General features: G+C 49.7%; 1 protein-coding gene across 3 annotated transcripts in view; it reads left to right on the forward strand.

Annotated features, from left to right (window-relative positions):
* PPARGC1B (PPARG coactivator 1 beta) overlaps positions 1–22949 on the forward strand; it is a 222474-nt gene extending 199525 nt beyond the window's left edge. For all 3 annotated transcript variants that reach the window (XM_038772527.1, XM_038772528.1, XM_038772529.1), the window contains 7 exons: positions 193–229; positions 582–646; positions 1820–2582; positions 8796–8871; positions 11665–11786; positions 13847–14001; positions 14859–22949. In XM_038772527.1, the coding sequence (XP_038628455.1) occupies positions 193–229; positions 582–646; positions 1820–2582; positions 8796–8871; positions 11665–11786; positions 13847–14001; positions 14859–14962 (1322 nt within the window). In that variant the 3' untranslated portion in view covers positions 14963–22949. The remainder of the gene's footprint in view (positions 1–192; positions 230–581; positions 647–1819; positions 2583–8795; positions 8872–11664; positions 11787–13846; positions 14002–14858) is intronic.
* Positions 22950–23234: the final 285 nt, after the last annotated feature.

A 23234-nucleotide genomic window follows, 5' to 3' on the forward strand; every position in this document is an offset into this window, starting at 1 on the left:
TGGCCCATCTAGAAAGATGCCCGGGCTGGGAATCCAACCTGTCGTGCTCTGAGTTACCAATATCCCCTGCCATCGACCTCTGACCTTCCTGAGCTTGGAAATGTTGGGGTGCTGGTTTGGTAGGAGCTCCCGGAATGTGTTTGAGGAGCCTGGCCCTGTCTGAAAAATCTCTCCCGTCTTTTTCCTTTTCAGAAAACCCCAGATGTCTCACGCTGGCCCTGTCCCAAAAGTAAGTTCAGAACACCTCTTTGAACGACTTCAGTAAACCTCGGCCCTCCCCAGCCTTCCTCAGACTGGCTCCACTCCCGAGCCAGGGTCCCTTTTGTGAAGAGCTGGAGGGATGTGAGGCTTTCTGGTGTCCCGGAGGAAGGGCTGGAAAAAGTTTCCCTTGCTTTTCTCCTCTCCATTCTCCTCTTCCTCCCAAGACACCTGTCTTCTCCAGGAAACCCTTTCGGCTTTCAATTCGGTGAATGGTTAGGGGCTGGGGAAATTCTGGAAAATCTCCCTAGTTCCTTCCCGAGGGAATTAGATTAATCCTGTGCTTATGGGCAATCTTCTTTCTACCCTCCCATCCTTTCCAGTGACCCTTCTTTCGGGAAGAAGAGCTTCGAGCAGGTGTTGACTGTGGAGCTGTGTGGCACAGCAGGTGAGCTGTCTGTTATCAGGAAAATTGTATTACTTATTGACCCATCCCCTGACTCTTCCTCTGGGAGGAGGAGGGCTTGAGACAGGCTGCTGGGGCCAGTCTGGCTTCTCCTCCCGTACATAAGGTGGAAGTTTTTGGAAACTTCAGGACAAACCCCTCCTTCGTTATTTACAGAGCATGGCATTCACTCACCCGACGTCATCAGCCCAAGCACAGCCATTTCCAGGGGACGACTTGGGCAAAGAGGCGGGTGGGGGACAAGAAAAGTTACAAAAAAACCCAGGGACGGGATGGGAGGGGCTTTCCTACCAGCAGGTGAGAGAAACCCTGCTCTACTTTTGAAAATAAAGCGAGAAAACTCAACTCTAGCAGTATTTCAGGATGATGGGAACTCCAGGTTAAAGTTAGAACAAGTTCAAGGCTCGGGAATCATCTGTGTTGATTCCAGGGTTTGATTTAGTGTTTAGAACAGTGCTTGGCACATAGTAAGCACTTAACAGATGCTATCATTATCATTATTATTATTAAATAGACCGCTGTTCCAAGTTCCTGTTGAAACCTCTGTACCATTCATTCATTCAATCATATTTATTGAGTGCTTACAGCGTGCAGAGCACTGCACTAAGCTCTTGGGCGAGTACAATATAACAATCAACAGACACATTCCCTTCCCCATAACAAGCTATACCAAATACTATGCCTCACCTATAAGCTCAACATTTACTGACACCTTCATATACCAAGTATATACAGGCTATCAGTGCAGCCCCTAAGAGGTTGCTTGCACGTGGGGAACTGTGGTAATTTGGAAATAATAGTAATACTAATAAGGGTATTTTTTAAGCAGTTACTACGTGCCAGGCACTGTACTAAGCACTGGAGTGGATGAACGCAAATTGAGTTGGACACAGTCCCTGTCATTCATTCATTCATTCTGGGAAGCGCCAGAGCTGGAATTAGAACCCGGGTCCTTTGACCGCCATACCTGTGCGTTTTCCGCTAAGCCAATAAGAAGTTGGATAACTTCCTATTAGCACACTACAGTGGAGACAGTGCTAGAGAGGGAAGACCTGGGGGTCTTCCTGGAGGAGAAGGCCTCTCGGGCCGGGGTCTCCAGAGTCCTGCGCAAACTCACGTGGCCTGTCTGTTTTTTCTCTATGTGCCGGGCGGAAGGTCTCACGCCCCCGACCACACCACCGTACAAGCCCACGGAGGAGGACCCGTTCAAGCCGGATATCAACCACAGGCCCATCAAGGAAGAGGGTCCCACCGTCCCTCCCCCGGGGGAGCCAGCCAGAGGGAAGCCCGGCGCCGCAGCCGCCCCCGCGAAGCCCCCGAAGAAGCACCCAGAACGTTGCGAGCTCCTGGCCCACCTGACCCGAGCCCCCCTGCACCCGTCCCAGGTGGGCCAGAAGAGGCCCTTCTCCCGCTCCTTCGGGGACCACGACTACTGCCAGGTCGTCAGACCCGAGGGCTCCTTTCAGCGGAAGGTGCTGCGGTCCTGGGAGCCGTCCCCGGAGGCCCCCCGGGCTCGGGGCGGCCGCGGCGCGACGGAGGGCAGCAAGCAGCTGAGAGACCACGAGATCCGAGCCAGCTTGACCAAACACTTTGGCTTCTTGGATAGAGCCCTAGAGGACGAGGACCTGGCCTGCTGCAAGAGCCCAGAGTACGACACGGCCTTCGAGGACAGCAGCAGCGACAGCGGCTTCCTCCTGGAGGAAGGGGAGGACGACGACGACGACGACGAGGAGGACGACGACGAGGAAGAGGAGGAGGACGAGGACCAAGACATGTACGCGAGCCCCCCTCAGTCTCAGCACTGCCCGCGCCGGAGCCCCGCGAGCAGAGCCGCTCTGCATCACTGCCCCCGCAGCCGATCCAGTTCCGGATCTCCGTGCTGCAGGTCAAGGTCTCCCACAAACCGGAGGGCTTTCAGGTAGAGGCGGCGGACACGGCGGCGGACGGGGGCGGGGGCCGGGGCGGACGGGAGGGAGCAGAGGCGAGCCATTGGAGCCCCAGACTTTCCATTCAATCAATCAATCAATCAATCAATCGTATTTATTGAGCGCTTACTATGTGCAGAGCACTGTACTAAGCGCTTGGGAAGTACAAATTGGCAACGTATAGAGACAGTCCCTACCCAGCAGTGGGCTCACAGTCTAAAAGGGGGAGACAGAGAACAAAACCAAACATACTAACAAAATAAAATAAATAGAATAGATATGTACAAGTCAAATAAATAAATAAATAAATAGAGTAATAAATATGTACAAACATATATACAGGTGCTGTGGGGAAGGGAAGGAGGTAAGATGGGGGGATGGAGAGGGGGACGAGGGGGAGAGGAAGGAAGGGGCTCAGTCTGGGAAGGCCTCTATGAATAATCATATTCATTAGTAGTAGTAGTAGTAGTAGTAATAATGATAATTTTGGTATTTGTTAAGTGCTTACTATGTGCCAAGCACTGTTCTAAGCACTGGGGTAAATCCAGGGTAATCAGGTTGTCCCACTTGGGGCTCGCAGGCTCAATCCCCATTTTACAGATGAGGTAACTGACGCACAGAGAAGTGAAGTGACTTGCCCAAGGTCACGTAAGCAGATAAGTGGCAGAGCTGGGATTAGAACCCACGACCTCTGACTCCCAAGCCTGTGCTCTTCTCTGTAAGCCACACTGCTTCTCTATTAATAATAATAATTATTAATTATAATTAATTACACTGTACTAAGCGCTTAGTACAGTGCTCTGCACACAGTAAGCGCTCAATAAATACGATTGATGATAATAATAATATAATTATGGTATTTGTTAAGTGCTTATTCTGTGCCAGGCTCTACACTGAGTATTGGGGTGGATACAAGCAAATCAGGTTGGACACAGTCCCTGTCCCACATAGAGTTCACAGTCTCCATCCCCATTTTCCAGATGAGGTAACTGAGGCACAGAGAAGCAAAGCGACTTGCCCAAGGTCACACGGCAGACAAGTGGCGGAGCCGGGATTATTCATTCATTCATTCAACCGTATTTATTGAGCGCTTACTGGGCGCAGAGCACTGTACTAAGCGCTTGGGAAGTACAAGTCGGCAACATATAGAGACGGTCCGCTTTTACAATCCTAATCATTCATTCAGTCGTATTTATTGAGCGCTTACTGGGTGCAGAGCACTGTACTAAGCGCTTGGGAAGTACAAGTCGGCAACATATAGAGACGGTCCCTATCCAACAACAGGCTCACAGTCTAGAAGGGGGAGACAGGCAACAAAACAAAACATGTGGACAGGTGTCAAGTCGTCAGAATAAATAGAAGTAAAGCTAGATGCACATCATTGACAAAATAAATAGAATAATAAATATATACAAGAGAATAGGAAATATGTACAAGAATCTATGACCCGCTGACACCCGGGCCCGTGCTGTCATTCATTCATTCGATCGTATTTATTGAGCCCTTACTGTTTACAGAGCACTGTACTACGTTCTTGGGGAAGTACAATGCGACACCGCTCTACGCTGTGTCCATCAGGCCATGCCGCTTATTTATTGAGCGCTCGCTGTGTTCAGAGCACTGTAATCAGTGCTTGAGAGAGTTTGGTATGTTAGGGTTGGTAGACATCATCATCATCAATCATCATCAATCGTATTTATTGAGCGCTTACTGTGTGCAGAGCACTGTACTAAGCGCTTGGGAAGTACAAGTTGGCAACATCTAGAGACAGTCCCTACCCAACAGTGGGCTCCCAGTCTAAAAGTCTAGACATCATCCCTGCCCGCAAGGAACGCGTGGCTCAGTGGAAAGAGCCCGGGCTTGGGATTCAGAGGTCGTGGGTTCTAATCCCGCCTCCGCCACTTGTCAGCGGTGTGACTTTGGGCAGGTCATTTCACTTCTCTGGACCTCAGTTACCTCATCTGTAAAATAGAGATTAAGACTGTGAGCCCGACGTGGGACAACCTGATCACCTCCCCAGTGCTTAGAACAGTGCTTTGCACATAGTAAGTGCTTAACAAATACCATCATTATTATCATTATTACAACTGCCACTGCCTGCCATTAGAAGAACACATCTAGAGCATGTGGGTAGCTGGGTTGGGTAGGGACTGTCTCTATATGTTGCCAACTTGTACTTCCCAAGCGCTTAGTACAGTGCTCTGCACACAGTAAGCCCTCAATAAATGCGATTGATTGATTGATTGATTGGGTAGCCCAGTACCTAACAGGTGATAAGAAGAAAAATAACAATTGTGGTATATATCTACCCCAAGGCTTAGAACAGTGTTTAGTACATAGTAAATTCTTAACAAATACCAAAATTATTATTAGGTACTTACTATAGGTCAGAAGCTGTGCTAAACACTGGGGTAGATACTAGATGACTAGGTTGGAAACAGTCCCTTTCCCACAGAGGAATCACAGTCTGTTAAGTGGGAGGGAGAACTGGTATTTTATCCCCATTTTACAAATGAGGTAACTGAGGCACAAAGAAGTGAAGTGGCTTGCCCCAGGTCTTACCCAGCAGACAATGGCAGAGTCAGGATTAGAATAATAATGATGGTATTTGGTAAGCGCTTACTATGTGCCAAGCACTGTTCTAAGCGCTGGGGTAGATACAAGGTAATCAGGTTGTCCCACGTGGGGCTCACAGTCTTAATCCTCATTTTACAGATAAGGTAAATGAGGCGTGGAGAAGTTCTGCAGCGTGGGAAGTTATGCAGGGAAGCAGCGTGGCTCAGTGGAAAGAGCCCGGGCTTTGGAGTCAGAGGTCATGGGTTCAAATCCCGGCTCTGCCAACTTTTAGCTGTGTGACTTTGGGCAAGTCGCTTCACTTCTCTGGGCCTCAGTTACCTCATCTGGAAAATGGGGATGAAGGCTGTGAGCCCCCCGGGGGACAACCTGATCACCTTGTAACCTCCCCAGCACTTATAGAACAGTGCTTTGCACATAGTAAACGCTTAATAAATGCCATTATTATTATGTGACTTGCCTAAGGTCATACAGCAGACAAGTGGCCGAGCTGGGATTCGAACCCGGGTCCTGTGACCCCCAGGCTGTTGCTCTTTCCCCTTGGCCGTGCTGTTCTCCGAAAGGGACTAAACGGGAGCCTGTGCACCAAACTAGGATTGTTTCCCTGGCTCCAGAGCCAGCCCTGTCCCCTGGAGTCATCTCTGGTCCTCCGGGGAGTCTGGCTTACAAGGGGAGAATCTCAGCCCTGCCTTGCTGGGCCCTCTTCATTTAAAACAGAAAAATCCAAGAGGAAACGGGCTGGGTCAGGCCAATGTCCATCCACATGGTGGCAGCAGCCACTTATTAATAATAATAATAATAACTATTATTATTATTATGGTCCCTGTTAAACGCTTACAATGTGCCAAGCCCTGTTCTAAGTGTTTGAGGTAGATACAAGTCCGTCAGGTTGGACACAGTTCCTGTCGCACATGGGGCTCACACTCTTAATCCCCATTTTCCCGATGAGGTCATTGAGACTCACAGATGTAAGCGCTTAGTACAGTGCTCTGCACACAGTAAGCGTTCAATAAATACGATTGAATGAATGAATGAATGTGAAGTGATTTGCCCAAGGTCACACAGCAGACAAGTGGCAAAGCCGGGATTAGAACCCAGGTCCTTCTGTCTCCCGGGCCTGGGCTCTATTGACTCTAGTCCACACTGCTTGTACTCGTTTCAGACTTTGGGGTTCGACGCTCCACAGCCTAAAAAGGACGGTCCTCTCACAGCTCCTTTCCCTAGCCGGGCCGTGCCGGGGCTTGGAAGCAGCGTGGTTCAGTGGAAAGAGCCCGGGCTTTGGAGTCAGAGGTCATGGGTTCAAATCCCGGCTCCGCCACTTGTCAGCTGTGTGACTTTGGGCAAGTCACTTCACTTCTCTGGGCCTCAGTTCCCTCATCTGGAAAATGGGGATTAAGACTGTGAGCCCCACGTGGGACAACCTGATCACCTTGTAAATGCCCCAGCGCTTAGAACAGTGCTTTGCACATAGTAAGCGCTTAATAAATCCATCATCATTATTATTATTATTCCTTCCAAGGGGGGGAAACCATTTTGCCTGCTTGAAAGCAATGAGGAGTCCTCAGAATCGACCCTCGTTCACCAAACAGGCTCCACGGCGACTTTTACCGGGTCCGGTGACTGGACACTCCCCTCAGCTGGAGAAATCTCTCCACTGTCCCTAACAGCCCGCTGCCCCAGCTAGCCAAGCGTCACCTTTCCTACCCACCTCCCAGGCCGGTGAACGACTGAATCCGGGAAAACATTCTGTTTAAAGAGCATCCTCTCTTCCTCTGCGGGTGCAGGAAATGGGGGAACGGGCAGCCTGGGGACAAACTTCTGGATTTAAGGTCACCCCCCAGAGACTTTCAGCACACTTAAAATTAGTCCTTAATGACTAATGGAATATCTGGGGAGGTCTAAGTGAAAACTGGAGTGGCCACTCACCCGCTTTAATGCCAGGTTTTCAGCTGGTCCCGTACTGGTCCGACACAGATTGATTTATATCCGACAGGTTTATTTGAAACGTCACTACTCGGTAGTGAGTCTCGAATTCACCAGGACCTGGGAGAGGAACCAACTGGCTCTGGAGTTGGGGGGGTTACCAGGAGACCCCCTGCAGTGGAGTACCCCCTAAAACAACAAGGGGTTTCCATGCCAGTGGCGGCCACTCTGTGGAGAACTCATACGTGGGTTCCTAAGCACTGCACATAGAGAAGTAGCCTAGTTGCCTAGTGGATTGAGCCCACTGTTGGGTAGGGACCGTCTCTATGTTGCCAACTTGTACTTCCCAAGCGCTTAGTACAGTGCTCTGCACACAGTAAGCACTCTATAAGTACGATTGATTGATTGATAGAGCACTGGCCTGCGAGTCAGAAGTTCCTGGGTTCTAATCCCGGCCTTACCCCTTGTCTGCTGCGTGACCCTAGGCAAGTCACTTCACTTCTCCGGGCCTCAGTTATCTCATCTGTAAAATGGGGATTAAGACTGTGAGCCCCACGTGGGACAGGGACTGTGTCCGACCCAATTCGCTTGTAACCACCCCAACGCTTAGTACAGCGCCTGGCACATGGCAAGCACTTACCAGTACCACAATTATTGTTATTACCATTATTAGGTCCGAGTCCATGGGGCTACTGGCTCACATTGGGGTGGTCCAAGCTGCAACAGCTCTGCCCCGTTGCCTTCTTTTCCCTACCGAGAGGATGCTGGGAACAGAGAAAAGGCACCCTTGGCCCACTATCCGGACGTTTGTTCCTCCAGGCCGTTCTGTGGTGTTAAGGAAGGTGAACCCCATGGGGCCAGATGAACAATTAGGACAGGCCGGCATTCAGGCTTCTGGCTTCAGCCCCCCTGAGCCCTTGAGCACCCCAAGCCCAGAGAGCCATACACCTTCCCTTCCAATCAATCAATCAATCGTATTTATTGAGCGCTTACTGTGTGCAGAGCACTGTACTAAGTGCTTGGGAAGTACAAGTTGGCAACATATGGAGACAGTCCCTACCCAACAGTGGGCTCACAGTCTAAAAGAATCTCTGGGGTGACCGACAGCCCAATCCACCTCTGTTACAGTTCCTGAATGAACCGATCTGTTTGAGCCAGTTCCACCTCTGTTACAGTTCCTGAATGAACCCATCTGTTTGAGCGGGTTGTCGGGGGTGGCTTTCGATGGGGAGGGCTTCAAAAGAGAGAGGAGACAGGGAGGATGCCCCAGGCAAACCCGAGAGCTTCTGTGGTTTTGCCTGCTGGAGCAGGGGGTGTTGGGAGCTGGTAGGAAGAAGCAGAGACAAGAGGCAAGAAGGACCAAGGCCCACAGATCCCATATTTTTGAGCCCCCTTTGGGGAATGGAGCTCTTGTTTTGAGGAAAACTTTGGTAGTCACTTTTTAAAAGCATCTACTTTCAGTGGAGTCTTGATCTAGTCTTGATCTTTTAGACTGTGAGCCCACTGTTGGGTAGGGACTGTCTCTATATGTTGCCAACTTGTACTTTCCAAGCGCTTAGTACAGTGCTGTGCACACAGTAAGCGCTCAATAAATATGATTGATGATGATGATGATGATGATCTAGTGATAAGATCACCAGCGGCCCTTGCCCCTCGCATCTTACCCACTTCCGAAGGTGAACTCCTCCGCCTTCCTTGTTCACAAACAGGTGTGAGAACCAAGAACCGTGTCCAGACAGAAACGGAAGCCAAAGGCAGGCCGAGAAGAGGAGAGAAAAGGCCATCGTAAGTGACCCGGGGCTTCCACGAGAAGCACCCGGCGCCAACTGGGGAACGAGGGGGTGGAAATCACCGCAAAGGCTCAAACGGGATCGTTCTCCGGTCACCCCTGAGATCGTAAGCCCCGGGAGGGCAGGGATCACGTCTCCCAGCTCTCTCCCAAGCACTTAGTTCAGTGGCCCGCCCATGGTAGGCGCTCAGCAAATACCACCAACTGATGGATTCAGGCTCCAGAGTCTGCACGGAGCAGGCAGAGGTGACATTGCTGGAGCTAACGTGAGGCCAGTTCAAACAGACACATGGTAAAGGTTAATGAAGGCAAATGGAAAGAGCAGACATAGGCAAGACAGAAAGTCCTCTTTACCCCCGAAACCAGGGCAGGAGTGGGAGGGGACAAGGCGTAGAAGCATTCCAGCTCATCACACAGACCAAAAAAGCCTTCTAATTTCACAGGTGCCCATCTCCCTTCCCCAGCATCATTTGAAACCAATCTTGTTTCCTTTCTTCCTGCCATTTACCTGCTCAGTGGAGGCCTTCGTGGTTGCTTTCTCATTCATTCATTCAATCAATCGTATTTATTGAGCACTTACTGTGTGCAGAGCACTGTACTAAGCGCTTGGGAAGTACAAGTTGGCGACATATAGAGACGGTCCCTACCCAACAGCGGGCTCACAGTCTGGTGTGGGGCATTAAACTGTCTCAACGTTTTCACTCCTCTCTCACTTATGATGACTATCAGCCGGCAGGACTGTCAACAGGAAGAATAATAATCCCTCCCAATAATAGTAGTAGTAGTAGTAGTAGTAATTATGGTATTTGTTAAGAGCTTACTATGTACCAATCACTATTCTAAGCACTGGGATAGATACAAGGTAATCAGGTTGTCCCACGTGGGGCTCACAGTCTTAATCCCCATTTTACAGATGAGGGAACTCATGTTCAGAGAAGTTAAGTGACTTCCCTGCAGTAGTAATAATAGTGGTAGGATTAATATTAGTTTTAAGAAACAACGTGGCTTAGTGGAAAGAGCCCCGGCTTGGGAGTCAGAGGTTGTGGGTTCTAATCCCGGCTCCACCACTTGTCAGCCGTGTGACTCTGGGCAAGGCACTTAACTTTTCTGGGCCTCAGTTACCTCATCTGTAAAATGGGGATGAATATTGTGAGCCCCACGTGGGGCAACCTGATTACCTCATATCTACCCCAGTGCTTAGAACAGTGCTTGACACATATTAAGTGCTTAACATGTTTTGTTTTGTTGTCTGTCTCCTCCTTCTAGACTGTGAGCCTGTTGTTGGGTAGGGACTGTCTCTATATGTTTCCAACTTGTACTTCCCAAGCGCTTAGTACAGTGCTCTGCACACAGTAAGCGCCTAATAAATACGAATGAATGAATGAATGAATATTATTAATAGTAATGGTAATAGTAATAACATTAGTAGTAATAATAGCAGTAGTTGCGATGGTACTAGTCATTAATAATAATAATAATGGCATTTATTAAGCGCTTACTGTGTGCAAAGCACTGTTCTAAGTTATTATTACCATCATCCTGATACAACAGATTCTGGGTGATAGCTTCAGAGACACTCATGATTGTACTCAAAGAATCCACAATGAGGTCCTGGATTTCATTCAATTCCCCACCTTGGAGTCAGTAAGCTACAGCAATTCAGATTTATCAGATTCAGATCCGTTGCTATATTGTAGTCTCCCAAGTGCTTAGTACTGTGCTCTGCACATAGTAAGCGCTCAATACATACGATTGACTGACTGACTAGTAATGGTATTTATTGAGGACCTACTGCTAAGCGTATGGCAGAATACAACAGAAGCACAAAGACACATCCCTCACCCACAGGGAACTTATAAAATAAGGGAGGAAACAGTCAGATTGTTTCCAAATAGTGGAATTAATTGAATGGACAGTTGACTATGTATGTACATACATGAGCTAAGGGAGGATTGTTATTTTTATTATTAATATAATGGTATTTATTAAGCACTCACTATTTGTTAAGCACTGTCCTTAGCACTGGGGTAGATACAGGATCATCAGGTTGGACGCAGTTCCTGTCCCCCCCCCCCCCACCGATGAGACTCATAAATGCATGAATACTAAAGGTATTTATTGGATGATGATTTCTCAAGGCTTTGGAAATTTTTCGAGGAAGACCTGCTGATAATAATAATAATAATAATAATAATAATTCTGGTATTTGTTAAGCCCTTGCTTTGTGTCAAGGACTGTACTAAGTGCTGGGACAGAGGCACGATAATTGGGTCAACCAGTCAATCAATCAGTGGTATCTAAGTGCTTATTATGTGCAGAATATTGTTCTAAGAGCTTGGGAGAGTATAATACACATTCCCTGCCCATCAGGCACTTAGTGCAGATATTTAGGACGGACATTTGCTGGAGGAGGTGAGACATTTAGGAGGGGTTTGTAAGTGGGGAGAGCTTAGGTCTAGCCTACGTGTGTTGGGAGGGAGTCCCCGTCTGAAAAAGCAGTTTCGGCCAGGGGTCGACGAGACAGTCAGGAGGTGAGCTTGGATGCTAGTTGGGAAGGCGTGGATGAAGAGAACTGATGTCTAAAATGGCGGGGGGAGGCAGAGAGCCTCAAAACCAATGGTAAGGACTTAGTGCCGGCTGCGCGAAGGGCGACGGGAAGCCTTCGGATGTTTCCGAGGCGCAAAGGGGCTTGTGCTGAGCAGTATTTGAGGAAGATGGCCCAGGCAGCCCCAGAGGTGGGAGGGAGGGGGAGAGCACCGGATAAGCGTGCGTCCACCTTGCTCGAACAGGGAGAAGGCCGGGTGGTGTTTGTTAGGAACCTGTCCAGCAGCATGAGCTCAAGTGAGTTGAAGAGGCGCTTCGAAGTGTTTGGGGAGATCGTGGAGTGTCAAGTGCTGACCAGAAATAACAGGTGAGTCCCATTTAATAATAATAATGGTATTTGTTAAGCTGTGCTAAGCGTTAGTGTGGATACCAGCAAATCGGGTTGGGCACAGCCCCTGTCCCACGTGGGGCTCACAGTCTCTCCCCGTTTTACAGATGAGGGAACTGAAGCCCAGAGAAGTGAAGTGACTTTCCCAAGGTCACACAGCAGGCAAGTGGCGGAGTCAGGACTAGAACCCATGACCTATGCTATGCTGCTTTGTCTGCTTGCCCCTGTCCCATGTGGGGCTCACAGTCTCTCCCCATTTTACAGATGAGGGAACTGAAGCCCAGAGAAGTGAAGTGACTTTCCCAAGGTCACACAGCAGGCAAGTGGCAGAGTCAGGACTAGAACCCATGACCTATGCCGTGCTGCTTTGTCTGCTTGTCTTCTCTGGCCCTGGACATGTGCCAGAAAGAGGTCAAGGGGAGCCGGGGGACTCTAAGCCTTCTGAGGAGGGGAAGTGGGCCTGAAACCTGCTCCTGTGCCAGTGGGATACCTGGTGGCACGTTGCCCCGTGAGAGGCAGCATCGGGTTGGCACCCAGGGCTGCTGAGAATCTGAACAGGGATCGAGTCTTCGTCATCCCCTCACGCGATCTTTAATAATCATAATAATAACGATGGCATTTATTAAGTGCTTACTATGTGCAAAGCACTGTTCTAAGCGCTGGGGAGGTTCAAGGTGATCAGGTTGTCCCATTTTCCAGATGAGGTAACTGAGGCCCAGAGAAGTGAAGTGACTTGCCCGAAGTCACACAGCTGACAATTGGCGGAGCCGGAATTGGAACCCATGACCTCTGACTCCAAAGCCCGGGCTCTTTCCACTGAGCCATGCTGCTTCTCTCTATCTTTGCCACAGATAGGTTTATACCCCAGCCATGAGTAATGCCAGCTCGACGCTTTGAGCTCCCGGAATCGGAGGTCCGAGGGAAGTAGGAAATTTTGCAGTGCCTGGGAGGATTACGAACCTGAATGACGCGACTGTTTATTCTTTAAAGGCAAACAGCGCCCTGGCTTCACTCGAGAGCAGGCCAGAAGAGCTATGTGATGCCAACAATTTATTGAGGGTCGGAGGCTCCGTTCAGGCAAAATAGGTTTCCCCGTCGGGAAATAGAACGGGTTGATGTTTTTGCAAAACTTCCCTGAGTGGGGTCTCCCCCAGAGCCTGGCATGGCAGTAGGAGGAGGCTGGCAGGGCTCGAATGGCCAGGGCAGGGCCCTGCCAGATATCACTGCCCTTCAGGCTGGAGGATTTGCGCGTCCACAGATGAGTCATCATCATCATCATCATCAATCGTATTTATTGAGCGCTTACTATGTGCAGAGCACTGTACTAAGCCCTTGGGTAGTACAAATTGGCAACATATAGAGACAGTCCCTACCCAACAGTGGGCTCACAGTCTAAAAGGGGGAGACAGAGAACAAAACCAAACATACTAACAAAATAAAATAGAATAGATATGTACAAATAAATTAAATAGAGTAAAAAAATATGTACAAACATATATACATATATACAGGTGCTGTGGGGAAGGGAGGGAGGTAAGATGGGGGGATGGAGAGGGGGACGAGGGGGAGAGGAAGGAAGGGGCTCAGTCTGGGAAGGCCTCCTGGAGGAGGTGAGCTCTCAGCAGGGCCTTGAAGGGAGGAAGAGAGCTAGCTTGGCGGATGGGCAGAGGGAGGGCATTCCAGGCCCGGGGGATGACGTGGGCCGGGGGTCGATGGCGGGACAGGCGAGAGCGAGGTACGGTGAGGAGATCAGCGGTGGAGGAGCGGAGGGTGCGGACTGGGCTGGAGAAGGAGAGAAGGGAGGTGAGGTAGGAGGGGGCGAGGGGATGGACAGCCTTGAAGCCCAGGGTGAGGAGTTTCTGCCTGATGCGCAGATTGATTGGTAGCCACTGGAGATTTTTGAGTCCTGGCCGCCTGCCTGTCCTGGACCAGCCCAAGACGAGCAGCCAGGGCCTGGAGCTGCAGGGGGGCACTGCCCCTCAGACGGTCCCCGGGTACTCTGCCCACTGGTCATCTGAGCCCTCTCATTTGTCCCGCAGCAGGGAGAAGTGGGGCTTCATCACCTACCGCTGTCCAGAACACGCCGCCCTGTCCCTGAAGAACGGCGCCTCGCTGAGGAAGCGGAATGAGCCCTCCTTCCAGTTGAGCTACGGTGGGCTCAGGCACTTCTTTTGGACCAGATGCACTGAGTTGGGTAAGACCCCAGGCATTTTGCGCCACGTCTTTAGGGGATAGGGTCTCCCACCCGGAGTACATTAGAAACGCAAACAGCTCCGTCTGCCAGTCAGCGTGAGAAGACGAAAGTGATCTGTCTCTCTCAGTCTGCCTGGAGCGGCTGAAGTCTCTCTCCAGGTAGGATCTCATCTGGAGGTGGAGTGTTAAGATGGGGCTCTGAGGGAGCAGCAAGGATGGAGGGACCCCAAAGGGAAACCCTCCAAGGTGATTTAGCACTTGGGGTCACATAACTGGGGGACGTAGTGTCCATCCGCTACCCTCTAGACTGTAAGCTCATTCGCTAGACTGAAAGCTCATTTTGGGCAGGGGCTTTGTCTGTTTTTTGTTCTATTGTACTCTCCTAAGCGCTTAGTACAGTGCTTTGCACACAGTAAACGTTCAAATAGCCACCGCTGATTGATTGATTCTTCAGGAAGGGCCTAGCTCAGTGGGCTGTGTTGGCGTTTCTTTGGAAGAGGGACCAGACTTTAGTGAATGGGGCTGGGCTCTTTAAAACCATCCTATTTGAAGCTTCCCAAACGGGATAGTTTGAAGAGGTCAGGACTAGGCCTGGGCCACTTGTATCTAACCAGGCGTTCAGCACAGCGCTTGGCACGTAGCAAGCACTTAACAAACACCTCCGTTCCTGGTCCGAGTCATGTCTATTCAAAGTCAGGCTCCTCTTCCGAAGGAACTGAACTTTTCATTACCACATTTTTCCATCAGTGGCCCCGATGGAGTCAGTGTCTCTCGTCCTCCCTCTCTCTCTCCCTCTCTCTGTCTCTCTGTCTCCGCTCTCTCTCTGACACTGTATCCTCTTGTCCCTGCCCTCCGCAGATTCCAATGCAGAAGAGCCCTCCCCAGCATCTGTAAAAAACAAGTATGAGGCCATGGATTTCGACAGCTTACTAAAGGAGGCCCAACGCAGCCTGCATCGATAACAGCCTTAACCTTCGAGGAATACCTCAATACCTCAGTCAAGGCCCTTCCAATATGTTTACGTTTTCAAAGAAATTATCGAGTATATGAAAAGAAAACAAAAGAGACTGCTGTCCCTTTAAATCAATGTTTACATTGAACAAAGCTGCTTCTGTCTGTGAGTTCCCATGGTGTTAATATTCCACTGCCACACTTTAGTACCCTTGCTTCTGATTGGTTGTTTGGGGGCGTACACTGTAAGCATTGTCACCCTATTCTTGCTCCTCCCGGGTCCCTCCTTCACGACACCCCTTCCCTCCCTTCCCTTCCCCTCCCGTGCCGTCCCTCCCGTCACCGCCCTCCGATCCCCACTTCCGTCGTGGAGCTGCAGCCGTGTTCACCATCCCATTTTTTTTTTTTTGTCCGTAGCGTGTGATGATGAAATTGTCAATTGTGAATAGAATCGGGATTATAAACTAATTTTTCATAGAAGAAAAAAGTATATACTTAAAGATAATGTATTTATGGCTCAGATGTACTGTACTTCAGATTTATTGTACTGCTTCCTTGATTTTTAACTATGCACTGTAATGAGGTGTTTGCCACTGCGCAGATAGCATCCGCCTAGTAGGGTGTCCTCAGATCATCAGGAAGCTGCTTTTATCCCTTTAGTGCTCGGTGATGGAGCATTTCAGGCCTCCTCGGGGAGCAGGTGGGCCCTCTTGCCAAAGCCATGCTCCCTGCCGATCTGCCAGGGTCGCCCCGTGTCCGCCGTAGGAATCGACCACCGGGCCGGCCCACGCCAACCTCCCCTAATGACCCCTACTTGGGGGTGGTTTCCCCCCAGGAATCCCCCCCATGGCTGAGGAGAAGGCCAGAGGAGAGTGAAATTGAGGAAGGCCTCCCGAGGCCTTGCCGACGACAGGGTGTCGGCGCTTCCTGCGGTGACGGTTGGGTGTTTTAACGGTCGGTTGCTCTGTAAAGAATTTGTTTGGGACAAGAGAGGCCGCCCCAGGCAGCGGTGACCCCCAGACGGTTGGCCGTCGGGGCCCTCCCCGGATTCTCAGTTGGGAGCTACCGTCGTCTGGCTGTTCCCGGCTCCTCGTGTGCCCTACTGCCCGTAGTCGGGGAGGCGAGGAGAGATGTCCGAAAATGGGATTGGGCACAGGGAAGGCCGCCTCCCTGCCGCAAATCGGACACTGGGGCTCCTGAAGCGTCCAAAGGTGGGATGCTGCCCTCGGCCAACTCTGTCCCCTTTCCTCTAGTTTTTGCTCCCGGAATAAAAACAACACAGCCTGGATCTGTAGCTCTTCTCCGAGCCTCACGGTGTCGAGGGTGCTAGTAGCTCTTCTTTCTATTTCTGTTCATCAGAGGGCCCCCTCTTCATTTCTTCTTCAACTTCCCCCTCATTCTTTCTGAAATCTCGGGTCTCTCAGAAACAGCGGCAAATCCCAAATGGCCACAGCAGTGCCGTTGGCTCGAGCCCCTCAGGAAAGCCTTGTCGCTAATTCCGCTGATCCGAAGGAAGGGGCGCCTTGTATAGGGACAGCTTAGACTTAGGTTTAAGCGAAAGGAAAAAGCGGGAGGCTCTTGAGGGATTTCAACCCCTCAACTATCCCAACCTCCAAGGGAGCTAAACTCACAGATATCAGCTCCAACCCTTTCTGGCATAGAGAGATGATTTTGGGAGTGTTTTTGGTGGCTTAGAGGGTGCAGGGGGCTAATTGGCTCAGAGTGTGAAGCCAAACCCCTGTGATTATGCAGCCACATGGAGCCTCCGGCCCCACGGGAAAAAGCGATGGAGTTTGTTTGGTTCCTAGGTCACAGGGGCAACCCGGGACCTTAGTTAGCAGCAGTATCCCTTTCAGCCATAGGAAGATGCCAAGGCACGGAAGGTACACTGCTCCAGTGTTTACGCGGTAGGGGTGAAGAGGTGCCAGAGCCGGAGGGAAAATTATCAGACCCGTCAAAGAAGTCTGATGACCAACATTTAGCTTGCTTAATTATCAGACCCTGGGCTGTGGCACTCTGACGTTCCCCGGGCGGGTATCGGAGCACGTTCTTTGCTAAGCGATCGGGCGCCTGCTCCGCAGTTACCGTTTTACCCGGGATCGTTCTTGGGTGGAGGTTTCTGTTAACACCGGTCTTACAGATGAGGCTCCCCTTCTGCCCTCCAATGTCATGGGGGGCAGCTGGGATCTCAGACAGCCCCACAACCTGACGTTTCCAAGAGCTGCCCCCTCCCTCAGACCACTGGTTGGCAAAGCCTAGAGGTCTGCTGGGTGCCACGCACCTATCCCCTCTGAGGTTTGCACATTTAGGCCCCCTCATCTCGTACACTTCTGCCTCCGGTTGCGTTCACAGTTAGCCGTAGGCGCTTCCAGGTCCTCCCCATTGGGAATGGTCCCCCTCCTCTCCCTGAGCCCCAGGACGACAGTGTGGGTGGGAGTCATTCTCTGGGATCCCGGGTCTCACCCAGACAGACGGTTGGGCCTCGGCTTCCCAACACTGGTGGAGAACCTCCAGGTTTCATCCGCCGATGGCTTCCCTCAGTCACAAGGCCACAGCGGGGTCTGGAACAGTTGGATATTTTAGCACCGATATACCCGGCCTCTCTAATTCCCATGTAATACAGCCGAGAAAAGCAGGAAGATCGGAAGCCTTTGCCAGACAGGAAGTTTGGCAGCCTAGTCTCCCGAATGCTTAGTTCAGTGCCCTGCAAACAGTAAGCACTCAATAGATACGATGGATTGATTGATCGATGGCCCGGAACAGAGCGTCACCGGGACGTTGTGTTGGCAGGTGGATCGGAGGCAGGGAAAGAGCCAAGGAAAGATTCCTGTCAAGTAGGAATTGTACCGACTCGTTGCTAACCGCCCTAGTCGCCACTGCAATCTTGTTTTTACCTAGAGATTCAGCCACTCAGAAGCAATAGTCTAGAGTAGCCTTAAGCCTGCTATGGAGGCTCACCTGGTCATGGTTGAGGCAGTGTATCTGCTGGACACCAGGTGATTATCCCTAGGGCATCCCTTTAATTCCATTCTGTGTCCTCTCTCCTGGTTCTGGAAGCAGAATCCCCAAAGCAAGTAGTCCTCGGGGACGGGATACAGGGAGGTGTTCGAATCTGAATCCTGAGTCTGTTCACCTGCCATGGTGAAAAGCCATACCGGAATTTCAGTGGGAGGGAGGTGGGAGGAAGCCCAGCTGATACCCAAAGGAAGACAAAAGGAATCTTTTGCTCCATGGCTACCACCTGTTGGGTTTGACCTAGATTGACTGGGGAAGGTTCAACCTGAGCCTGGAGCTCTGCCCTGGATCATCGCAGGTGCCTCTGGTGTCTCATCGCCACACGCCAAATAGCCCCATTGGGGGCCCGGTGTATCCGGCCCTGTCCACAACTTTCAGAGAAAGAGGAGGGCATCCTGACATCTGCTTGGGCCTCCATTCCCCGATCCTGGCAATGTTCGCTGCCCATACCGTACCTGGTACCTAGTAAGTGCTTAACAAATACCATAATTAGTATTATTATTAGAGAAGTGCCTGGATCCTGGGAAGGTAGATCAATTCCAAAGCATTTGGAAACCCACTAGAGGGGCAGGTTTGGAAAACCCCGTCCCGGGTGGCACCTGGAGTCTAAAGAAGAGAATACTATAGCAGTACCTGGAGACCCGGAGAATCGTTTCTCCCCGTACCCAGCCTTGGCGGGTGGAAATGCTGGAAGCATTATGATTGTTTTAGCGCCGTTCAGAGCAGAGGAGCTCAAATCCCAGTTTTAAGGTGACTTTATTTCTCCCATTTAACCCGTTGGGCTCTAGATCCGGAATGCATGCGCCCTTCCCCGCCCTCCGCCAACCATCTTATGGAGTGTATTTCCATTTTTTTACTGCTTGACTGTGTAGGGCACGTGAGCTCGTAGCATGGTAGCTACCGCTTAGTATCCGTTCACTTTGTGGTGATGGACGATTTATCAAGTTATAAGGGTGGGGCCCTCGGGCCTTTCCGTCGACCAGCCATAGAATCATTGGTCTCCAAATGGTGTCCTCCCAAATAACTCCTCAGTCTGTACGAGAATATTGTCACGTGTTTTAACCAAGCTGTGCGAATTGAGTTACAACACAATGACCATATCTAGATCCTCCAGTTGGAAAGCCATGATCTCTGCTACAGGCTTCCTTGTCCTGTAAACCAAGATGCCCTGAGAGTAACTGCTAACCCCGTGTGAGAAACTGACATTGGCAATCACCTCATCGTAGCTTTGCCTTTTTCGGTCCTAGTGTTTCCTCACGACAATGATGTTTACATGTGATTGCTATAAAGCTATACCGTAGAATGTGTATATAGCGACACAATTAGGGTGGGTTGTACTGTCTGTGCTGTGCTGATGTTTTCAGAAAAACGATCAAATTGCTAAGTGGAATTCTTCCATCTCCTTCCTCAATACCAGGCTGAATCAAAGCTCTCGCTTGGGCTTTGGTTGCAGAAGGAAAATGCATCAAAACGCTTAAGGATGTGAGTGGGTTGAATGCAGCTCAGGATCCTGGTCCCTAGAAGATCTCCTTTGGTCTGAATTGCTCATTCACTTCAGAAACACCGGTCCTCTATACGGGCTTTTTCCATCTCACCCTGCTTTTTGGAGGCTGGACTTTTCGCTGTGGCCCAAGGTTATCAGCGGACCGACCGTCCTTCACGCCAGGGGAAAGGACGTCCCGTAATCCCGAGAGCCAATCAGTACTGGAATCCTAGGATAGGAAGAGATGCAATAAGTGGTCTTTATATTGCCCGACGCCTATAAAATATTAGGGGGAGAGATTTCTCCGAGACTTATGCAATACGCACGGGGTGTCCGAGACGCGGTCACGCCAGGTTTTCCCGAGGGAGGGGCGTTGTGGCCGGCGGGTTGCAGAGGGGGTGGCTCGGTGGCCAAAACTCTGGGACTGCTGAATTTTTACGGGAAGGTCGGTGGTTTGGAATGTAATTTGCATTCAGCCGTGGCCGGTACTCGAGGCTCGACTCGCTGGCTTTCGAGAACGGGATATTATTAAAACTGTGAAGCGCATTCGCCCATATTTACTTCCATCGTATCTTTCGTGTGGGACGGAGAAGCTCCTCGCTCTATTTTTGTAAGATAGCTTTGAGATTCAGTCCTTGGCTCGAAGGACTCCGTTACCGGGTGACCCCGGAGAAGGGACGGGAGGTGGATTCGGAAAAAAATATTTGAACGGTTCCCTTGGCCAAAGAGCTGTCTGTCTCTGTCCCTGTTGTGAAAAAGATAGATTTGATAAGGTTGGTGCGATAGTCCGGGCTCTTGGCGGTGGTGCCCCAGACTCACGTGCAGTCTGTTAAACGGAATTACGTTTTAGCCCTGGGGAGATTATTAAGGGTTGGTCTAAAAGACAGTAAGAGAATTGCAAATCGTGCCGGCGTCAGCCAAATATTTTACAGTTTGGACTCAGGATCCCCACCCCTTGATTTAGTCCTTTCAGTCGAGGATTAACGTTCGTGGGAAAACAGTTGGGGCCAGATGAGCTCTTTTTCCTCACGCTAAAGTAAGTAAGAAGGCTCTCACAGGGGCACACTACCCAGGAGTGGTGGGGGGCAACTGCCCACGCAAACTGTACTTCTGGAAGGCCCCGCTCAACCCAGGGCTCTCACAAGACTGGAGAGTTGGTGTTGGTAAGACTGAAAATGGCAGCTTCCTGGCGTGTTTGCCCTCTGGAGCCTGTCCCCTCCGAAGTCCCACCCCGACTAAAATCAGGGCTCGAAATGGAACATTTGGCCCTTATATCGCACCTCCAGCCTGCGTTTGTCATTTACAAAAGCGAAAACTCCCTCCAACCCCTGTTGGAGTGATTCTGGCGGGAGGAGATCAGAAAGGGGACTCGTGTTTATTGAGCGCTTACTGCATGCAAAGCACTGCACTAAGCACTCGGGAGAGTATAATGGAGTTCGTAAGCACGTTCCCTGCCCACCATGAGTGTACAGTCTACAGAAAGAGGATTCAGGGTGAGGAAGCAGGAGTTGGAATGTTTTATTTTGAGGTGATCTTTTAGAAAAGAAATCCAAGTGCGGCACTTTATACGACCCCATATGGAACTCTAGAATCGGATAGCAGGGAATTTTGTGAAATAATCTAATCCCGATGCCTCATAGTGCCAATAGCGTGGATGCGTTGAAAAGGCGGTTGGCACGTACTCAGCTCGCTTTGAAACAAACTAGTTCCTCCTACTTTGTTGATTGACCTTTCAAGCCATAGTGAGAGGGTAAAAACTTGAACCCATTTTTCTTGAATCCGTTCACCTTCATTTCCCGGGAGGAGGCCCAAGTGAGTTAGCTGAAGCCGGACAGGAGGAACCCGACTGAAAAAATCACCTTGGCAATTTTACAGATGTGCCGAGAAGACCTCATCGGGGAAGATCCTGGACACGGCCTACGGCATATTTTGGAAACTTGGAATTCACTTCTGTGAAGGAGGTGGAAACCCATGATTGTTTACCAATCTGAATATTATGTGCACCTGCCCTTGTGTTTGACACACCTCTCCTGAAGAGGACTAGAGGTGTTCTCTGGGGAGATTTTTCAGTTTTTTAACCACTTGCCTGAAAGATGGAACTTCATGTTTTTTGTAGGAGTAGGTCTGAGCTTGACTTACTTTCCTCCTAGCACTCTTAGAGGAAGCCTTGAAGGGAATTGAAATTAAGGGAAGGGTTTGACAGTTCCCGGACCCAAAGCCTTTCCCATGTTAAGCCCCGCACCTCACGGTTGCTTAATAAAGATGCCGCCGATCTGCTGCGATGCGGGAGGAATAAAGCTTTTATAGTGAACTAGATTTCAAATGCTTTGCCTATCAGGAATTAAGTCATAAAAACCCCATGCTCGCCAGCCTGGGCTGCTCGAGTATTTGTTTTGTTCGAAAAGGAGTCTGTCCTTGGGAATCTGAGGATGTTTTAGGTGGGCTGGGGAGCTGGTTTGCTGTGGAGTTTATTCCAAGAAGGGATATATCCATCCAAAACGCCAGCTGAGACACCCCAAACCCACTTCTGCCTGGGTGGAGCACCACTGGCAGTGAACACTCGCTCAAGGATGCAACTCTTCTTTACAGACCCTGCTCTCCTTAGCACCTTTGTTTCTTCATTGCTCTGAAATCCGAATGAAGCGTCCTCTGTAGACGGGCCTTGATCCTCGGTTCTGGCCGCGGTAGCCCGACCTTGACAATCTTGAGCAATACGGAGCCGAGGTTAGCCGTCCGGTTTCCGAGTGTTACTTGCTGTTCACCAAAATCCTGGAATCTGGCCCTGGCTAAGGAAGAACAGCTTTTACTTCCTCAAGTGGTACTGTAAGGGGCATTATTTATTAGGGAGCTAAACAAGGTAAATACAGCATGGGGGGTGTGTGTATGTGTGCGTGTGTGAGAGTGTGCGTACGTGTGAGCACGTGAAAAATTCAATTGATGCATTTCTTGAGAAAGGTGCAAGAATTTCACCTATAAAAGGGACACATCCGCTTTGTTATTTATACGAAAAAAAAAGCTCAATTTAAATTTTCTAAGGACACCACTAATAATCGAGAATCGACTTTTTAGTTTTGCTTTTTTTTTTAATTGGTAGAGGGTTTTTTTTATATTTTACTTAATTTTTTCCATATGTTCCGTTGTGTCCTTATTTATATGCTACACTTTAACCTTGAACGGCACAGGTGGTTTATGCCGGTTTCTTTCTGTTATTATTTTTATTTTATTTCTGGTGTGATTTACCTGTCTACCTTCGATACGAGAAGATGTTTTCTTGTATTTTTACATTGTCAGATTCTATAGTTTCGTAGATAATTTAACCAAATCGCTCTGTGTATTATCCCGTGAGCATAAAGTTCTATTTTAACTTCTGTAAATACTTCGGAACTGGCTTCTCTTTTCAGACTCCCGCCTGGAGTTACTTGTTTACATCACAAAGACTGTAGAATCTCTACGCTCATGTACTGTAAATAGTGAAGTGATCTGCCTAAAAATAAACTATAACAAATATACTATAAAGTAAAAAGGAAAACTCTACGCCTCCTCTGGCAAACTTTGTGTTCATTAGTAGCCACGCGTTGCATTCGGATTACGGTGCATTCATTCATTCAATCGTATTTATTGAGCACTTATCAAAACAAGCGGGGTTATTTGGGTGAAGGCTGTGTGATGGAGCTGTGAATTGAACCGTAATTGTTCCCTCTTTCTTTTTTTCTTATTTTTTTATGGCATTGGTTAAGTTCTATGTGCCAGGAACTGTTCTAAGTACTGGGGTAGATACAAGGTAA

The sequence above is a fragment of the Tachyglossus aculeatus genome, chromosome X1 (assembly GCF_015852505.1).
Source record: "Tachyglossus aculeatus isolate mTacAcu1 chromosome X1, mTacAcu1.pri, whole genome shotgun sequence".
Classification (NCBI taxonomy): Eukaryota; Metazoa; Chordata; class Mammalia; order Monotremata; family Tachyglossidae; genus Tachyglossus; species Tachyglossus aculeatus.